At 41.2% G+C, this 17,834-nt stretch overlaps 1 protein-coding gene across 1 annotated transcript in view; it reads left to right on the top strand.

The window, feature by feature from the left end:
- Positions 1 to 17,834, top strand: part of LOC107188916 (dystrophin-like) — a 164,127-nt gene that overhangs the window by 103,342 nt on the left and 42,951 nt on the right. The window contains exon 32 of the mRNA XM_015577313.1: positions 6,653 to 6,758. Coding sequence (XP_015432799.1) covers positions 6,653 to 6,758 — 106 coding nt within the window. The remainder of the gene's footprint in view (positions 1 to 6,652; positions 6,759 to 17,834) is intronic.

Here is a 17,834-nt window from a genome sequence, read left to right as displayed (position 1 = left end):
AATTAGATATTAGGGGGGCCAAGCAGCAGGACTGTCGCGATACGTCTGAAGCGCCGCGACGCTTCGAACTACTCGTCAAACAGCTATCTATCGGATCGGGCGTTTGTATTTTATCTTCCCGTTGCTGCACGTTATCGTTTCAAAGTGGAATTTACCATGATTTGCTCGCGTTCCCGGCGCACGTTGATTACTCTCGACTTATCTGAAACAGCGTGTACCTGGTGTGCACGGATCACGGAAACGTAATTACGCGAGTGTCAAGAGTACTTATGTTTTGAAACGGTATTAACAGTTCGATAACATAAACGGTAGAAAAACGTGAATCGAATTTTGTACCATATATGTATAATGTTCCCTCGAAACGGAGATGATCGTTTAGATTTCAGAAGCGAGTTAACCTAGTTACAATTGTATACGGTGAAGAGAATTAGAGACACATTTCTGTGCACTTTTCATGAGTAAATGAAAAGAACGGGAGCACGTGGAATCTTTTGCCCTTGCGAATTAAAACGGACTGCGAGATCGCGCAACGTGGACACCATTTTCCCGTGGTAAACGTACGGTTTTTCAAGGCAACCGGTGTTCATTGAAATTCCCGTGGCTCCTGTTTCATCGGATCGGATCCTACGGATTCTCCAATGGTTACCGCTGGGGAACGAGTACGCGACAGCCTATTGGCCCTCTCCCTTTTCAATGAATCGGGTCGTAGCGATCGGTTAACGCGTTCCATCTATGGTCATCCCCCTTCGATTCCACGCTATCGGGATCTCTTTTGTTCGGGAAAAGTACCGAAGGATATCTAAATGGGATTATACGGGCGGAATTAATCGAGGTTAACGCGAACGAGAACCTGCGGTCGCAGCGAAGAATCGGGGATTCTGAGGATCCTTCTATTAAGCTACTTTAAATACTGTACAATTTTCCATTGTTTTGCATTTATATACAGTTTATCTTTTGTACACAATACATTCCACGTTGTAGTTTTTGTTTCGAATAATTTGTATGTTTACTTCTTTTGGAATTTATTGTGAACTCTATTTGATACTCAATTTTGACAGTTTCTAAAGGAGCTTCCGAAAGGATTTAAAGATTTAGGGGATTTCTTTGCGCTTCCTTGTACCGAAGGACTTAAAAGTAAATCGTACGGTTCAAGAAAATTACAAAGTCGGCGGAAATCGAAGTGGTTCTTTAAGTTGATGTCTTGAAGGGAACGAAATATATTGCCGGGAGGTGCGACCGGAAATCACATTTAATGTGTGCCATGGCAAGGATAGAGCATTAATGAATTTGTAATAAAAAAAAAAAAAAAAAAATTCTTCGAAGTTCAAATATGCGTTTATAGTCATTTCATGTTGAGCTTGAAAAAATATCCAAAGTAAACATCGATCTACCTGGAATAAACAGAAAATATGTTTGGCGAATTATTTACGTGAAAATTCAGGAATCTCTATAGGTGCAGATTATATTTTCCCTTTATTTGTGCGCACATATGCGTAAAATAAACTACTCGTTTTTTTTTAAATACCATATACTCTGTATTTAAAATTTTATCGTTTCGCGTGTTAACAATTAGCGGGAATGATACAACTATCATATATAATCGGTTATGAGAAATAATTTCCTTAAGAAAATATGAAGTACTTTACCCCCAAAAGATTCTGAAAAAAAAAATGTATAAAAAATGTTCTGTATGTGTTTTTTCTTTTCTAAAAGAAAGCCTATAATAATCGTTACATAGAATACTCTGTTAAGTATTCTGTATACGATCATTTTCGGGTAAATATTTTTCCACAAACTTCCTTGTTATACTTTCCTGTTTCTCCTCCGAAAATCGAAGACTCTCGGAAAAGTGATACATGCTGTTTTCTCTGTCACAGTTCCATCGTTACGAAGCAGCCGTATACGTAACAATTTATCGGCTGGTATTTTCCCCATAAAAATTCTAATGTATTCCTCCTTGTCGCGTTTTCCCTCCACCAGCGGCGCGGAGGCGCACTGTTTTCACCTTGCATTAGCGAAGTTCGTTTCACACGTGACGAAGTCGCCATTATCTCGCGCCCACGCGGAATATTCGTATTTAAATTCGCATTTCCATAACGATGCGATGCATCACCATACATTATATCGTCGGATGGCTGGGCTGTTTCATATTTTCGTGCCCCGCCTCGTTGAACCTTCTTGAGTGCCCGCAGAATATATATTCCGTTTTCCGAGCGGCCGGTGACACGGAAGTAACGCACGATCGATTATACGAGAGACTTATAAATAACTTTGTTTGTGCGCCCGTACGGAATGGGATTAAAAGAAGAGCGGATCTGGGCTCCCTTGAGAATTCCTTCGAATCGCGACATGTTGAAGAGACCCGGAATTGTTTTCGTGTGGAGTTTTTTTTGGGACAATTTTGTAAATAGAAATTCTATGGGACCTTGAAAATAGTGACTGTCCTCCAGCCCGAATTGATCTTTCTAATATGAGTATCTTGATCTCTCTGATATAAATATATTGGTTTTCCTAATATAAGTATCTTGGTCTTCTTGATATAAATATTTTGGTCTTTCTAATATAATAATTCTGCCGCAGTGTTAACGAAACCACGAATTTTTTCGTGTTCAATTCTAATAGCGTACCAGTTTTTGATTACAAAAAAAAAAAAAAAAAAAAAAGAAAGAGGTAATGGTGAAGTAGAACCGTCGACGAAAAGTCTTAAGAAAGTGGATTACCTAGATTAGCGGAGCAATCTGGGGGTCGTCTGGGGAGACTGAATCTAGGTAATTCGACGACACTCTACCTATAGGATCCAACTTCGAACAGAATTGGATGAGACTGACAGTAAAAAGCACTCTCATCGGGGACTATGAAAATGTTCGGTACATCGGTCGTCGTTTAAACGTTCCGAGATCGAGTTTATGAACAGGCAAATTGATTTCTAGTTCTGTAATCACGCTTTGAGAAGGAAAAAGGACGACTATACATTAGTATTTTGTTTTAATTCAGTACATTTAAGAATTTCCTCGTAATTCACGATGACCTATCGTTACTTGACAAACAATTTCATTTCTGTGCTATATAAAACCACTTAACACGTAACAAGACGACTAAAATCTGCACAATATTATCAAAGACATTCTAAATTCTATGTCTAATCACAGACCATTTAAAACTATATCATGTACAGAGTGTTCGGTTACTGGTATCAGATACTTAAAAGAATGATTATACATGTCAAAATAAAATGTAAATCAGAAATAATGAAATTGTGTTGGAGATTTCAATTTTAAGTTGTCAACAAGCGAAATTTCAGGTCAGAAATACCTCCCGCTGTTTTCTGTCGTTCGACCCCGCCGTCTTTGCTTGTGCTGTTCTTGCTAGCTAACACCTTATTATTATTTTTCTGACCTTCGCATGGGATTCGAGTAACGTTTCCTTAGTTCGGTGGCAGTCGTCAATGGGGACACACCTAGTCGACGCGGAATGACCCTCGAAGAAGAGCATCTATATTTTTTATATTATTAATTCATTTACTGTAGTCCATTTCAATTTAGTTCAAGTTAGTTTATTTAGTGTTCATTCTGTGTGTATCCGTGTTGTGATCTCCCTTGTGCATCTGAACGAACGTACTTGATCAAATTCTAAGGACAGTGTTATTATTGATGGTATGTAAATTTACTGTTTTATCGGTAGCGATTACACTTTCTAACACGAGTAATCACTAGATTGCGAATATTTATGCATTTCTAACGTTCCCTAACTAGCAAAACGTAGCAAAATTATGATTATAGAAAATTTACTGTTCTTATGAATATATTAAAACCCCCTAGTACCCTAGTTGGGTGGTAAAATTCATGACGTTTTTCATTAATCCCTTTGACTGAATATTCAACGGAGGGAAATATATTAATGATGAATTATAATGCAGGAAATTTGATTGTTGATTGTATGAACTGTTATGATTTCAAAATTGTTGCTTTCTTTTTAATGTTACAAAACGAAAAAATTACCAACCCAATAAGTTCCCCTCGTTGTTAACTGTAGGAGATGAGAAGAAGTAGCTAGGAGTAATTCGCAGCCGGTCCCATTGATTCGTATCATCGATGTTTTGTCTCGTTATCGCGACAAGAGGACCGGGGGGGTCGATGTAATGAAACGAAACGAGGTGGGCCGGGGCGCGGCGGAAATGGGGGCGGATCGGGGACCAGGGATCCCAACGTTTCACGGTTACTCGACTTTCGGAAAATTAATTTGATCGTTAGGCGAGCGGGAGAATGGGATTAGGATTCGGTGTAGTCGGGCGCGAAGGAGCGAGTCGTTCGGCTGTCCTTTTATCTCGGCTCCGCACAGATTAGCGAGACTTAACACGGTTATTGTTTTCGTAATCCCCGTGGAATCTCCGGTTCGGCAAACATTTCCATGGCCAGTGGCGCACACCTTCTCTCTCTCGCCTCGCCCTATGATAAAAATGTTACCCGAGGATGTAATAATGAAAGTACATCCTTCGTATACCGCGCAATTTTTCACACGAGCGACTGGATTTTTAATGGAACAACACGAGCGAAGAATGTAATATGGAAGGGCAAAGAGATTGCTGTTGATCACGTACATGTACAGTTCGCGTGGTCTTCGAAGGATGCGCGGTGTGTTTGATTTAACGATTTATCCGCGGTTCATTGAACAAGAAAATATTATCCCTGTTAAAGTGCTCTGTCGTACGGTGATTCGACACGATTCTTTAGGCCGATTTAAATATTTCCAGATTATAAGTGGAAATTAAGTTTTTCTCCGGAAGGTTTTAGGGGGTTTCAAGGTAATTATAAATCCTGGTTAATTTTCATTATGGTATACCTGGTCAGTAAAAAATTCTGTTCGAGGTTCTCTTTTTTTTGTCATTTCATAGTCCAGTGCGCCGTAACGTTAAATCATGGAATTTGTAGGAATAACATCGATGAATATTCTCTAACGTTGTTCCGCGCTGACATTGTTATCTGGAGCAACAGATTTGAATTGCTAATTTAATGAAAACGCAGTAACTTATTTATTGTCAATATTTGTCAAAGTTCAGTTGAGATAACATTACAACGTTTATTAAAAATACTAAAACAGCCTTCAAAATGATTCGATTCCTTTGACAGATTTTCCGATCTCGAAACAACAATTTTCAGTATTAATCTTTTGGTTTACGTTTTCAACAGTCGAACGATGTAAGCACCATTTCTCTTGTTCCCCATAAATAACACTGGAAACAACAATTTTCAGTACGAATCTCTTGGTTTATATTTTCAACGGTCAAACGATGTTAAGCTCTCATTCTCTTTTCCACCCCTCTAAATAACACTCGAACGTAACTTATTCGATTCGAATTCGTAACGTATTCCGGTCAGAGCTCCTTCATCATATCTGTCGCAATTGTACAATAGTTATGTTCGAACATTGCGATGCACCAGCGGCATTACCAAGTACTTCGCATTGTGTCTTCGCCTAAATGTACAGGCGGGTAAGTTATAATTGGTCGTGGTTTCGCGTGATTTTATACCGCGCGGGAATTATACAGGGCGACAGAATCGGACAGTAATACGTGTCTCGTTCGCAAAATGCTAATGAGCTTTCGAAAAAGCTAGCCCGCGCCCCCGCACTTCTCGTAACAATGGGCTGGGAAAATGGTAGCTCGGTTTCTAGAATGCCTACGGCCGATCGATAGGGCCCGTGTGCTGCAGAAAGCAGCCACAACCGAGAGCCAGAAACAGGTGATCGACCTGAGGCTTTTCGCGGAACGTTTATGCTTGCCCGGAATTCCTGGTTATAACTTTCTTTTTTATCCCCTAGACACGTCGAGCTAAAATAGAAATAGCTATGGGCACGGGTTCTCGAGACTCGTGACACGGTAATCCAATAACGTATTGGCTGTGCTATCAGAAAAATTGCGTCGTTGGTTAAATTATAAATGATCCTGGGACTGGATTGTTTACATTTGAGAGCTTATATCGTTAATACTTTTTAAATAATTTCTTGTGAAGTGGATTTGTTGAAATGAGTAATATCTTTTTGAATTTATCCACGAATCAACGGAACTCATAATTCCCTTTGACATTTCCAGGTCTTCAATATTAGACGATCACATTGTCCACGCGATTTACAGTGAATGCATATGGTGCTTGACAAAATGATTTCAGTGGCAAAAAACTGATCTTCAGAGATAGGAATATTTTGACACTTACCAAAATATATTCGTCATTTGTTAACACGATAATGGGAATAGGTTGATCGATTAATTTGATTCGATAGCAGAAGTCAACCAGTTCGTTGTGCTTGAAATTCAGAGATGATCAGAAAAACGATTACTTATTTATTATCGTTCCTATACCTCTAAATATTGGTTCGACGTGTCGAAGTTTTCAACACTTTCTGAACATCGCGAGCCTCGGTTACTTGTCGTTCGCAATTTACTCTGTCCTCCCCCCTCCCTCCACGCTACGAAAATCGAAGTTGCAGTTCGCGATTGGCATCAAAGATAAACGACGCGACGACTGTTTTCCTCTCTCCCAGGCGCGTCTCGCCGCTTCTTCGACCGCGTGGCGCTGCGGTGCGACTGGGGATTTAAAAATCGTTTCGTAACTTTTAAGTGGCCGTACTAATCCCCAACTGTCTCTGGTTTGTGCAGAATGTTTTACGGGAACTGGAGAAGAAAAAGCCGCAACTGGACGAGCTGGTTCACACTGCGGAAAACCTTCGAGCGGACACGAATAGGCAGCAGCTGCACGGTAAAGGTAAGTCCGTGTACAATTTATTGGTCGGAAGCTCGATGAATTCTTGAATTTTCGCCGATGTGATATTCTACGCCCAGCGAATATGATTTCAATCTTGCAATGTAATCTTTACAAAATATTGCATATTTCATACGAATTTCGTTACCTACACAGGTATATACACTGCGTGTCATAAATATAAAACCGCCCTAAAATTTTCAACTCTTATGTATTGTGGTTAAAATAAAAACGAACCAAGTCTACTGGTGTATGTGGTAATAATTCTTCAGAAAAGGATAGATTGTATTCTCTAGAAGAAAATTGTTCGTTTTTATTTTAACCACCATACATACGGATTGAAAATTTTAAGGTGGCGTTATAGTTATTGCAAAGCAGTGTATATGCTGTTTCAAGTCTGCATCACATTTGACAAATGTCGCAATACAGTATTTTCTGGATAAGTATGAAAACTTGGGATCTACTTTGTTACACTTATGGAACATGTCGATGTCGGTAGCGTTGCGACGGTCGCAGAAAAGGATAGCGTGTTAGGTGGATCCAAGGGGGATCTCCCCAGTGGTGGGGATTGAACTCTTATGGAATAAATCTAGTCTTCTGTTTATCGAGCAAATACTGTATAACAAACCGGGATATACAATTACGTGATAAGTAACAAGTCAATTTTTCTCCTCCAATCGACTCGATAAAGACTTCATCACCAGACCGAAACAAGGACCTCCTACCGAGGTATCACAATAAACCGTCTCGCTCGGAAACGCAGCGTTTCCAATTACTTTCCGTATACTGTTTCATTTAATAATGCACTGATTCGATAACACGTTGGTCATTTCCATGCGTAAAATGCTAATTCGAATTAATCGGCGAACTGTAAAACGCTCGTTGAAAGTGTTAAACGAAATTCTGTATCTAATGGGGACTTCGTATACGGGAGTATCGTTACCGCAACCGATCGATATTCGTATTCGATACCGGGGCGACCTTAATAAGTTTTTGTCGTTGTAATTGATACCGGCAAGCGTCTGCTTGCCAAGCACTTTTCGGCGACCGGGCGAATTTCAGAAGTTTAATTATCGGCCCTGATTGCTCGGCCGGAGCACGTAATAAATCGAACCATCTGTTCCTCGGGACAGCTACCTCTATTGCGGAGCATCTCCGGCGCAGCTTGTCCTTTTTCAATCGGTTCCTTACGTCTGATCGAACGGACGCGTATGCAAAGGATTATCCACGTCAGCGAAACTCTTATAAGAGAATACGTGATTTATTCGTCGTGTCGTGTGCACACGACTGATTCATAAAAGGGCGATAGGTGATTTTATGACTCTCGTCTGTTCTCTTTATGTGGGGGAAAAAATCACGAGAAAATGTTTTTCAAACAAACATTCAGCTGATAATTATGCATTCCCAAAATCTGAATGTTTCCCTGTTTCCATTTTCCTATTTACATATTTTCCAAGTACCGATCGAAGAATCGATTATTATTAGTTATCAGCCGTGTTCAAAATTCGTTTCGCGAGAACGTGCGTCGAGGTAATTCGATTGATCACAGAACGTTTTAAATGTCCCGCGAATCCGGCGCGGATCGACGGAACGGGAGGGTCGAGCGGTAGATTAACGCCGGTGCCGCTAATTGTTTCAAGAGCCCTGGAGAACTCTCTCTCCCCGCCGATGTCTCATTGTTCCTTCTGTATTAGTGTGCCGGTACTCGCCAGTCCCGTCTGGTGCCACACGCTCGTGCATTATAGACCAGACGATTCTTTCGTCCATTGTTCCCCTCGACCGCCCACTCTGCGTGAAATAGGGAGGAAAAGGGTTCCTGTACCCCTTGTACAATCAACCAGTTGTGCCCATCTCTTGCGTAACGCGTTGCGTTCCTTGCGTATTCAGAGACTTCTGTTTGGGGTTTGAAGCGTTCGTTTCCGCGTGGTTTATCGGAAAACACATTTACCCAGTCTGTTGAACTTGAAACAGAATCTCTACAATTCGTATAAACCAATGGGCACCGTCGAGAACATTTAATTTGATTTCTGTTCTTATCAGAGACATAATTTTCATTAACACCTTACGGTCCACTGACACGCACCAATTTCGATGTTGCAGTCCTTCGATGGCACATAGCCTTCGCGATGGAAGCAAGATCCTACTAGCAAAAGTGTCGTTGTATCATTAATGTTGTGCATAAATCAGGCCATACTCAATGGGCAAGAAAGACAATCGATTCTCTTTCTTTTTCTGCCTACAAGGGAAGGCATCTGTTCCATTTGTATTTATCGTTTGCTGTCATTTTCTTGAATTTAATATATAGATTTTAAATAGTTAAAATCGTTTATTTAACGATCCTACATGTATGACCTGTTTTAAACACGTTGACGCTAACAAGCGTTCATAAAGAATTTACTGTTTTCATCCAGAGCCTCGAACAATTTCCTGTTTCTCTTTCAAAGTTCCGTTCACCGTCGGTAAATCGAAAACTTACAGGCTAGAAAAGGTGTGTGTAGTACGTCCGTGACCGTGTAGCAAACTACAGTTTCCCGGGTGCTCCAGTCGACTGGCACACGAGCCCATCTCGTCGGGGCGAAAGCCCCGTTTAAGGTCGAACGCGCTAGATCCATCCCCACGCTATCACGAAAGTTCTCGGGGCTGATCTATTTTTAAGCCGACCGCGGTAGTCGCCTAAAAATAATCCCTCGGTGTTCAAAGTTAGCCGTGGTTACCGCGACGCGCGGGAAACGGAAAAATAAAAGGTGGTGCACCCTTCTTTATCGATTTAAAAGTCGCCGGTAGATACGCTTTCGCGCGGGACGAGAGTTGCCGTTTTATGGCCGGGAACTTGCCGTCGTCTACTTTTTGGCCTCCACCTGGCGTGCCGAGCCGGGCCTCTTCGAGATTGAACCGGGGGGCTCGAGAGAGTGGCTCGACACGGAAGCGAAACCACCCGCCTCCACCCCTTCCTCCACAGGTATATCGGAAGACGGGGAACGTTTCGGCCCTTTTCCATGCAGATTTTTCATAACGGTCACGTTATCGGACCGCGGCGAATGTGCGCCCCGTTCGAGGCTGTCGCTGTTCCCTTACAGGCTTTAATTACGAGCACGAAACACGCGGGGCATGCTAGTCTGGGCTTCTCGCGTTTCGCCAGCCTTGCTCGAGTCTCTTCGGTTCCCGGGAACTGGTTACTTTGATACCGCGGAAAAGATTGAAAAGCTTGATGAATTTGTACGCCCCGCCGAGACAACGATATCGCGTATCTGTACGAAAGAAGGCTGGGATAATTATACCTCTTTTTTTTTTTTCCCGAGACTTCGAAGTTGGAAGGTTTGTAATTCTGAGGAGGTAGATCGCTGAGGCGATGCGGTTTGCTGGCGAGGAAATTTCAGTATGAAGTAGCGCTTGAAAAGTATTATTTTGTTATAGGTAATTTTCTGTGTAGATGATTCGTTTATTAACTATTTTATCTAGAAAAATTTCATTAATATCTACGCGTGTTGTTTAATCGATGTACACTACTGTTGATAAGTATTAGAACTCCTGGCGTGTGATTTTTTGTAAAAATTTTTAGTCCACCTTTAATCATCCAACGGATGAACGGTTTCTTTCAGTTTAATGCCAGAAACTATCTGGCTTAAAAATTCTTTCTATGGAGTCGAGCAGCGGTTCGGAAGTTAATGCTTTAGCCAGACATCCTTTTACCAGAGGAAACTGCGAAAGTCGTTGAACCTCCAGTCCCGTCTGCGTCAGTTTATCTCCCATAGATGTATGCAGATAGATGCAACTACTGGCTGGCACACATGCCGCATTGATTCCCTTTCCGTGCGGATTTACGTATTCGTTCCCGGTACCACCGTCGGTGACTTCTGACGAATAGCTGGAAAGGACGAAACACAGTGGAGAAAACCGTCTCGAGACAAGCCATCTAGCGTTCGGCCCGTCTTTTGTCTCGACGTAGTTCTAAAACATTCTTTGAGGGGAATTCCACGCGTTGTCCTTAGATGTTGTGTGTGTGTGTGTTGCTGCGGTGACGTCGCTTAATCGAATACTTTATCTTCTTCGATTTTATTGCCTCGAAGTAGTTCATAGGAAATGAAATTCTTCCCTGTGTTACTAATGAGAGCCTTTTAATTAATTCGAGCGCGAAGGATTTCTACTCAAACGATTAACCTGAGAATCACCGGTCTTTTAAATACCTAGACGGACAGGAAAAATAATATTGTTAGCTATTCGTGCGTACAGTCACACACAAAAGCGTAATGGCCGGATATCTACATGGAAATTGAATTTCACGTATGACAGTTTATATTCTCTTTCGATCACACGTTTTGTAAAATAACCAACCGGAAAGTGGGAATTCGTGTAAATACCAGCAGTCCGCGTGGATGTGTCTATACTTCCATTTTTTTTACCTATTCGAGCATTTCAAATACGTTTCACTCGGTGCATGGATGGAAAGTACCGTCTTTCGTAGATATCAGTGGTACCGCCTTTCTATTAACAAATTAGATCATGTCATATTACTATCACTTTAACTCTTGGACGACAAAATTTTTCCCTTCAATTCTGCCCTACACAAACTGAAGGAATCAGCATAATATAAAAATAATTCAACCTAGAAAACAAATATTCTTTTAAGTCCTAACTTCGAAACTTTGGAAGTTTTTCTTTCCTAATGGTTATATCTCTAAATACTATCAACAATGAAAAATTTATGTTGTTATATTTGTATTCAGTAGATGATATTGTAGTGTGTCTGATTATTTCACTGCTTTCCTGCTTCTGTAATATTAAACTTCGTATACTTTAAACTCAGTCTTCCCAGTTTAGAAACTAGTGGAGATAGGACACTTAAGAACCAGAGCGACGAATTGTTGAATTGAAAACCTCTCAAACTCGACATAACTCCCCACGTTCTTCACAATGAAGTGGGAAGATCATTGCTCAGTCTATTCCCAAGAATTTTATGATTTTCAGTAGTGAGGCGCGAGTATTCCCAGGGACAGTTGTGCTAATAACAATAATACGCGTGGAATTGCGTGCTGGTTTTAGGACACGCATCCGTCGGGCACGGGCCGAGGATGAGATGGTGGAGGCGAGAGATAGGTGGAAGGACGGGTCTTGTAGCCCAGGAATGGAGGCAAGAGGCCACTTCAAAGTCGACGGTGGGATGTGCACGTGTGCACAACAGCCTGCCCGGATACACGTGCACGTCGGAGCCTCAAGGGGATAAACCGTGCCAATAACGCACCCCATTCTTGTCGCGTTACGTAGTCAACGCATGGCTGCCGGCAGTCGTTCCGGATTTTTAACTCGACAATGCGCGGCCGAAATTCGATCGAAAGTTGTCGTTACGCGATGGAACCCGGAATTGTAGCCCGAAACCCTGAAATCGGAGGGCTTTGTTTTTATTCCTTTTTGAAGAATTTTGGTTGGTTTCATTCTGGATGGAAACCCTCGATTCATTGAACTCTCGTGATAAGTAGTGGTAAGTGGAATTTTATGGGGTGGGTTCATCGGTTGGAGGGAGGTTTGTTTTTTTGGGACCCATAAAGTTTTATACTACGTGTCGTTTTTTTGTTCATTTGCATTACTGTGCTTAAAATATACGAAGTTTCACGGGATAAAAGTTACTGCTCTATTATCCGAAAATTCTGTTATTCGAATATATTAGCCTTCCTATTAGTTACAATAATCAAGGTTCTATTGTAATACATATTTTTCTTCATTCTTAATATTTGAGTTTTCGATACATTATTATCTCAGTTTCGCAGGGGAAATATTCTGGACATTAAAACTCACTTCGTAAGCAAAGACTCGAAGGAAGGAAAGTAGGATTAAGAAATCTCGTTTGCCATAGCGTTATTCAATCTTTTGACAGGTAAATCGAATTTGTCTCCGTCGGAAAGCCAGCAAATTATGGAGGCTTTCTCATCTTTTGGAAATCGCATTAGAAGTATTGATGCAGGAAAAGTTGCAACCTGTTGCGGTAATGCCGGTACTTGGCATACTCTCTTATAGATAATGTTTCATAATGGAGTCGATGAACCAGGACACTCCTTGGAAGAAATCCACTCGCTTCGAGCCAAGAGTTATTCAATTTCGATGAGTCGCGAAGCGGAAGTATCGAACGAGCCTAACATTTTCCGATCCTTTGTGCATTCCCTCGGAATTTTGTCGAGTTCAACCGACGATGTACAAATATTGTGCAAATTGTCTGCACAAGTCCTGATTTTCGAATGTTAAATTCACTAATCGTGAAATGTATTTCATTCAGCGTGTTCCAGAGCTTTTCATTGGATATTCAATAAATGTGGAATTGTGTCAAGCACGCAACTCTTCGCGCATCCTCTATATTTATTCCATACTCGAGGATGGTCCAGGAACAATTTCAGGAGACACGAGAAAAAATTGTAACCCGAAAACTGGGTCGTGAAAAAGTAACTTCTATCTACATTATGAACCCCTTCCGTAGCTCACGAATTTTGCATTCGTCCCCGAACATCGTTTTTCGCATTACATGTCCAAACAAGACACAGTGAAAGTTTAACTTCGAACAAATTATATCTATTTGAACAATATACACCAAACAGCTAAATTTATCTATCTTCTGCTATCCTTTGAATCGAGAGAAACTACTTACCTTAAGTCAACACAACTAACAATCCCGTAGTAGCTACTTTGTTATTCAGCAAATACGATATTGCCTTCATTTCTAGAGCACACGATCCCTCCCATTCCTTTATAATCTTCAATTCTTTCATTGAATATAGTAGCTTCCAATTCAAAAGCATTCACAAAGGGTATAAATATTTCCTTTTCTGTCGATAAAACTTTACCATGCGTATTACTCTACACAAATGTACAAGTACCAGAGGACACGAGACTAAAAACTTCCAAAAAACGTGACTTTTGGAAAAAGTAATAATATTAATCTTCCGAAACCTAACCCCCAGACCTTCTGTACCAAAGCAATCATCCCTAAATAAAGACCCTTCAAACTAAAGTAATCATCCCAAAACCAAACCAGTCCCTCCGCAGCAATCGCTGAACGCAAACTATTTACATTTATTTCATAAAACAAACATTCCCAGCGTGGTTTCCTCGGGTCGAAAGCGCGTAGCGGTGGTTCCCTTACAAATGGTAAGGAAACATTATCATTCGGGCTCGCATCGCACTTGGTCGCAGTAGTATACCGTCGTGTTCCGAATGGTCGGCCTATTTGGTAAAGTGCTTCCCTAATAAGTTTCAGAATCCGAGCGGAGCACATCTGCACTTTTCCGCGAGCTACTTATGGTTTATCTTTCCTTCCATCCCCAGACTGCGTGCACCGTCGTTCCTCGTCCGTGTATTTTTCCGGACGAAACTTAGGCGCCGAGCGACGACGTCCGCTATTTCCCACCCCGACTTGGCACCTCGCAATTACCCCGAATCTATGGCGACTTAGAGCGTTGCGTATCGCCTAAATTATACGTACTTTGGGTAACTTATTGCAACTTAAGCATCGGGACACGTCCGCCTGCCGCGTAATTGCTTAATTACGTCAATTAACGGCCAGGGGGCGGAAACGAGACGGGGAATGTCTTAAGTTTTGCATCCTGCTACGGCGTAATATTAGTAGATCGCGGATCTTTAGTCAAAATTACAAATTTTTATGGATTAATTTATCGAATTGAAATTCCAGAATAAAGTAGAATTCGTGGTAATTTTTATGAAAATTTTTACTGTATTGCAGTTTGCGCATTTATATTTGTGATAAATGCATAACATTCGTAGTTTATGCCTATTGTCTATTGTTTATGTCGCCATCAGCCACTTCTTCGTAATAACACGTTTAGATTGTTGCTAGTATAGCATTAGACAGTTGCTAGTACTTGAATTGATTTTTTATTTTTAGTTTTAGAAACATTCTTCAGGAGCTAATTCAAGTTTCAGAAAAGTTACGAACGAGGAGTTCTAATAATTCTTTCTGAAAACGCTAACTTCGAGCCACAATATTTACATATTTATATTCGCAATATTCTTCAATAGACAATCACATTTCCTACGGAGAATACTCCTAATACCAAGAAAATCTCGTCCGTAAATCATTAATATTCGTCAGCAAACTGTAAAAAATTCTTCCACAAAGCTTTTCTCGTCGAGCTGCACCAGAATCACGCCAATGTATCTTAAAATTGCTTAGAGAAGGTCCTTCGAGTCCAAGTGTCTTCTTTTTACAACTCCAGAGTCTCATATTTCCAGAATATTGGGCCCCAGAGGTTTGTTTGATCGAACGTTTAAAAAATTCTCCAAAGGATCGAAAGTCGTGCGCGACGTCGATGACAGTGAATAGGATTCTATGGTAGTTCTGTTCGTTCACGAGATCGCTGGCGATCGATGGTTCTACATTCATTACATTCCACGGCGCAAGAACGCTACTTCGCGGAAGGAAAACACTTACAGCAATCGGGTGGGGTGGAGGAAAGCGGTTCCTTCTGCCTTTGTTCTACGCGCGAGCTGGGACAGGAAACCGGGAGCGGAAAAAGAAGCGGCCGCGACAAGCATAATGGGAAATCGTTGATGGAGACATTATGCTTCCTCCATTACACACGATGAGAGAGCGAGACTGCTTAAGGGCCCGGCGGTGGTGTTTGGGGAAATTGCTTTTCTCTGTGAAAAACTCCGCCCCCGCAGGAACGACGAGTCGTTTCCCGCATGGTCGAAGTTCTATTACGGTATTAACGGGCTAATTGGATTTAAAAATGCGAGTCACGACGCTCCCTGGTGTATTTTGACGTATACTCTACCGATCGATGTTCCTGTTAGGTTTGTGGGAGTTTCACTGGGTAATGTCGCCGATAACGTAATCTCACGGAACAAGGTACAAATTCAGCCGAATGTCTTCCGTTTCATTGATCCTAACCCTTTGAGGGGACTAACTTCGAATTACAGTAGGGTCTTGGTTATCTGAATTAATCATAGCGCTCGAGTAGCTCTGTTTTCGTGCGATGGATGATTGTCGTTGAATCAATTCATTGATATCGACGTTAAAGGATAACATATGAACCTTTAAAGGGATCAAGTTCTTTGTAAAGATTGTTTCTTGTGTATTTTTTGAATTTCTTGGAATATGTAGAGATCGAATGTGTCAGCTGTTTCTTGTTGGAATTGTTCCATTCTTTTCCAAGGTATTTCACTATTTTCAGAGATTGTTCTACAGATAATGTATCTCGGATGATCCTACGTACGAGAATGGAATGGATTCGCGTACAGAGGTTGAATAGACCAGACGGTACGACCTGCACGATCTTCCTATTTGTTGGAAAATTGCTCTTTCAACGAGTATTTGAGTATAAAAGGTACATTTGTTATCGTATCGTTGAAAAGATAGTCATTCTACGTGCAAGTGCAACAAACGTGGAATAACATTTGTTCGTGCGAGGCTGCGTCTCTGAGGATATCAAGTTTGAAAATCTCATTTATTCAAAACGATGTAAATGTATTTTTCAGTTTTACTAGGATTTCAAGTACATCCTTTATAATTTGAAATACAATTTCACACGAGGTACGATAACTTACATTTCTTTCGCTAATCGATCAATCACTTAAGAAATTATCTTTAGGTTCTTCCATTAATCTTCCATCGAAGGGCAAGTCGATTTAATTAATCCCAATGAGTACGAAGTATTCAGCGATGAAATTATGTGAAAGAGGATCGATTAAGGTTCATTATCGATATGGGTTTGTTATTTGACATACCATATATATATTATAACCCGTTGAAGACTTTTAAGATGTAACACTTTAATGTATCGAAAGCATGTTTGCTTTACAATGTGGATTTAAAATAAGCTTCTTTTACCCTTGAGTCGTAGTTCCACCTATTCCCGCTATAATGAAGCACCCAACTTTCCTCGATACTGACAATGAGAAATCCCCAGGTGTAACGCTGACTTTTTAATGAGGTTTAGCACAGTGATAGAGCTTGGAATTCTGAAGGTAATGATATCTGTTTCACCTGCATATAGCTATTCGTTTATGAAGTAATGTTCATTGCCGAGGAGTCTTCGAAGACACATTGCAAATTTGCTATACTTTCAAGTAGTCCATATTTAGACCCTAGTCTGTATTTAGATCATCTCTTCTACATTTATTCCAAAACCAATAGACGCAACCTCGTAACATCTTTTACCACTGTACAACGTTTAAATTCCCGTACACTTGAAGTATCAAACAACTCAAAGGCCCCATTCTCAGACAAAAATGTCCGCAATCATTGAATGCCCAGAAACCCCCTAAAAAATGAAAGACAACGCAATAGAAGCTTCACAGAAACCTGACATCCTTTCCACTGTATTCTTGATTGTCAACGTCCATCTACAGATCCTCCTATCACGTTATGTCTCGTAGTCTGCAAAGTCGATTCTCAGTGCTTTGCTCCTCTACCCTATCTCTCCCGTCGCCCGTAGAAGAACCGACGCAGTCCCGGGATAGCAGCTTTATTCCTGTCACGTAGTAGATGCATCTGAAGCAATTTTACGGACGCGTCATCCGACCATTTTCATTTTCAGACTCGGTATTCCGGCGTAACCATTTAGGGCGTTGGTTGTTGCGTGTCATAAATCATGGGTGTACCTGACGTTTACACGTCCTCGCCGCGGTGGCCCCCGCGTTATATGGAAGAATATCCACGCGGTCTTGCTCTCCGCTGGGCGCATTGTTCGCGGTCGGTTCCTCTTTCCGAGCCGAAAAATCGCATTCTCAAGTCGCGGAACCAGAATAAATTCACGCGCTCGCCTTCCGCGAGGTAAACGCCCGGAGAAGCTCTGTTATTAATTGCAGGATGCTCAGGTAGTTAGCATTCACACGTCATTCATCCGCGTCGAAAAGTGGAAGGGAATCCGAGTGCGGCTCGGATGAAAAGAAACGTTCGTTCGCTGTTCGAAAAGGAAAGCCAGTCTTGAGCGATCAGAAGCTTCTGTTTCTTAAATAATTTCGGATCCAATGCTTTTAATAGAAACATTATTAAGTACATCGATAAGAAATCCACTGTATTTTATCGGATTTAGTACTTACCAGAAACCTATGCTGTTTCAGCGATCTTTGATC

Source organism: Dufourea novaeangliae, unplaced genomic scaffold (assembly GCF_001272555.1).
Source record: "Dufourea novaeangliae isolate 0120121106 unplaced genomic scaffold, ASM127255v1 scaffold125, whole genome shotgun sequence".
Lineage (NCBI taxonomy): Eukaryota > Metazoa > Arthropoda > Insecta > Hymenoptera > Halictidae > Dufourea > Dufourea novaeangliae.
This window is presented reverse-complemented; position numbering and strand designations above follow the sequence as displayed.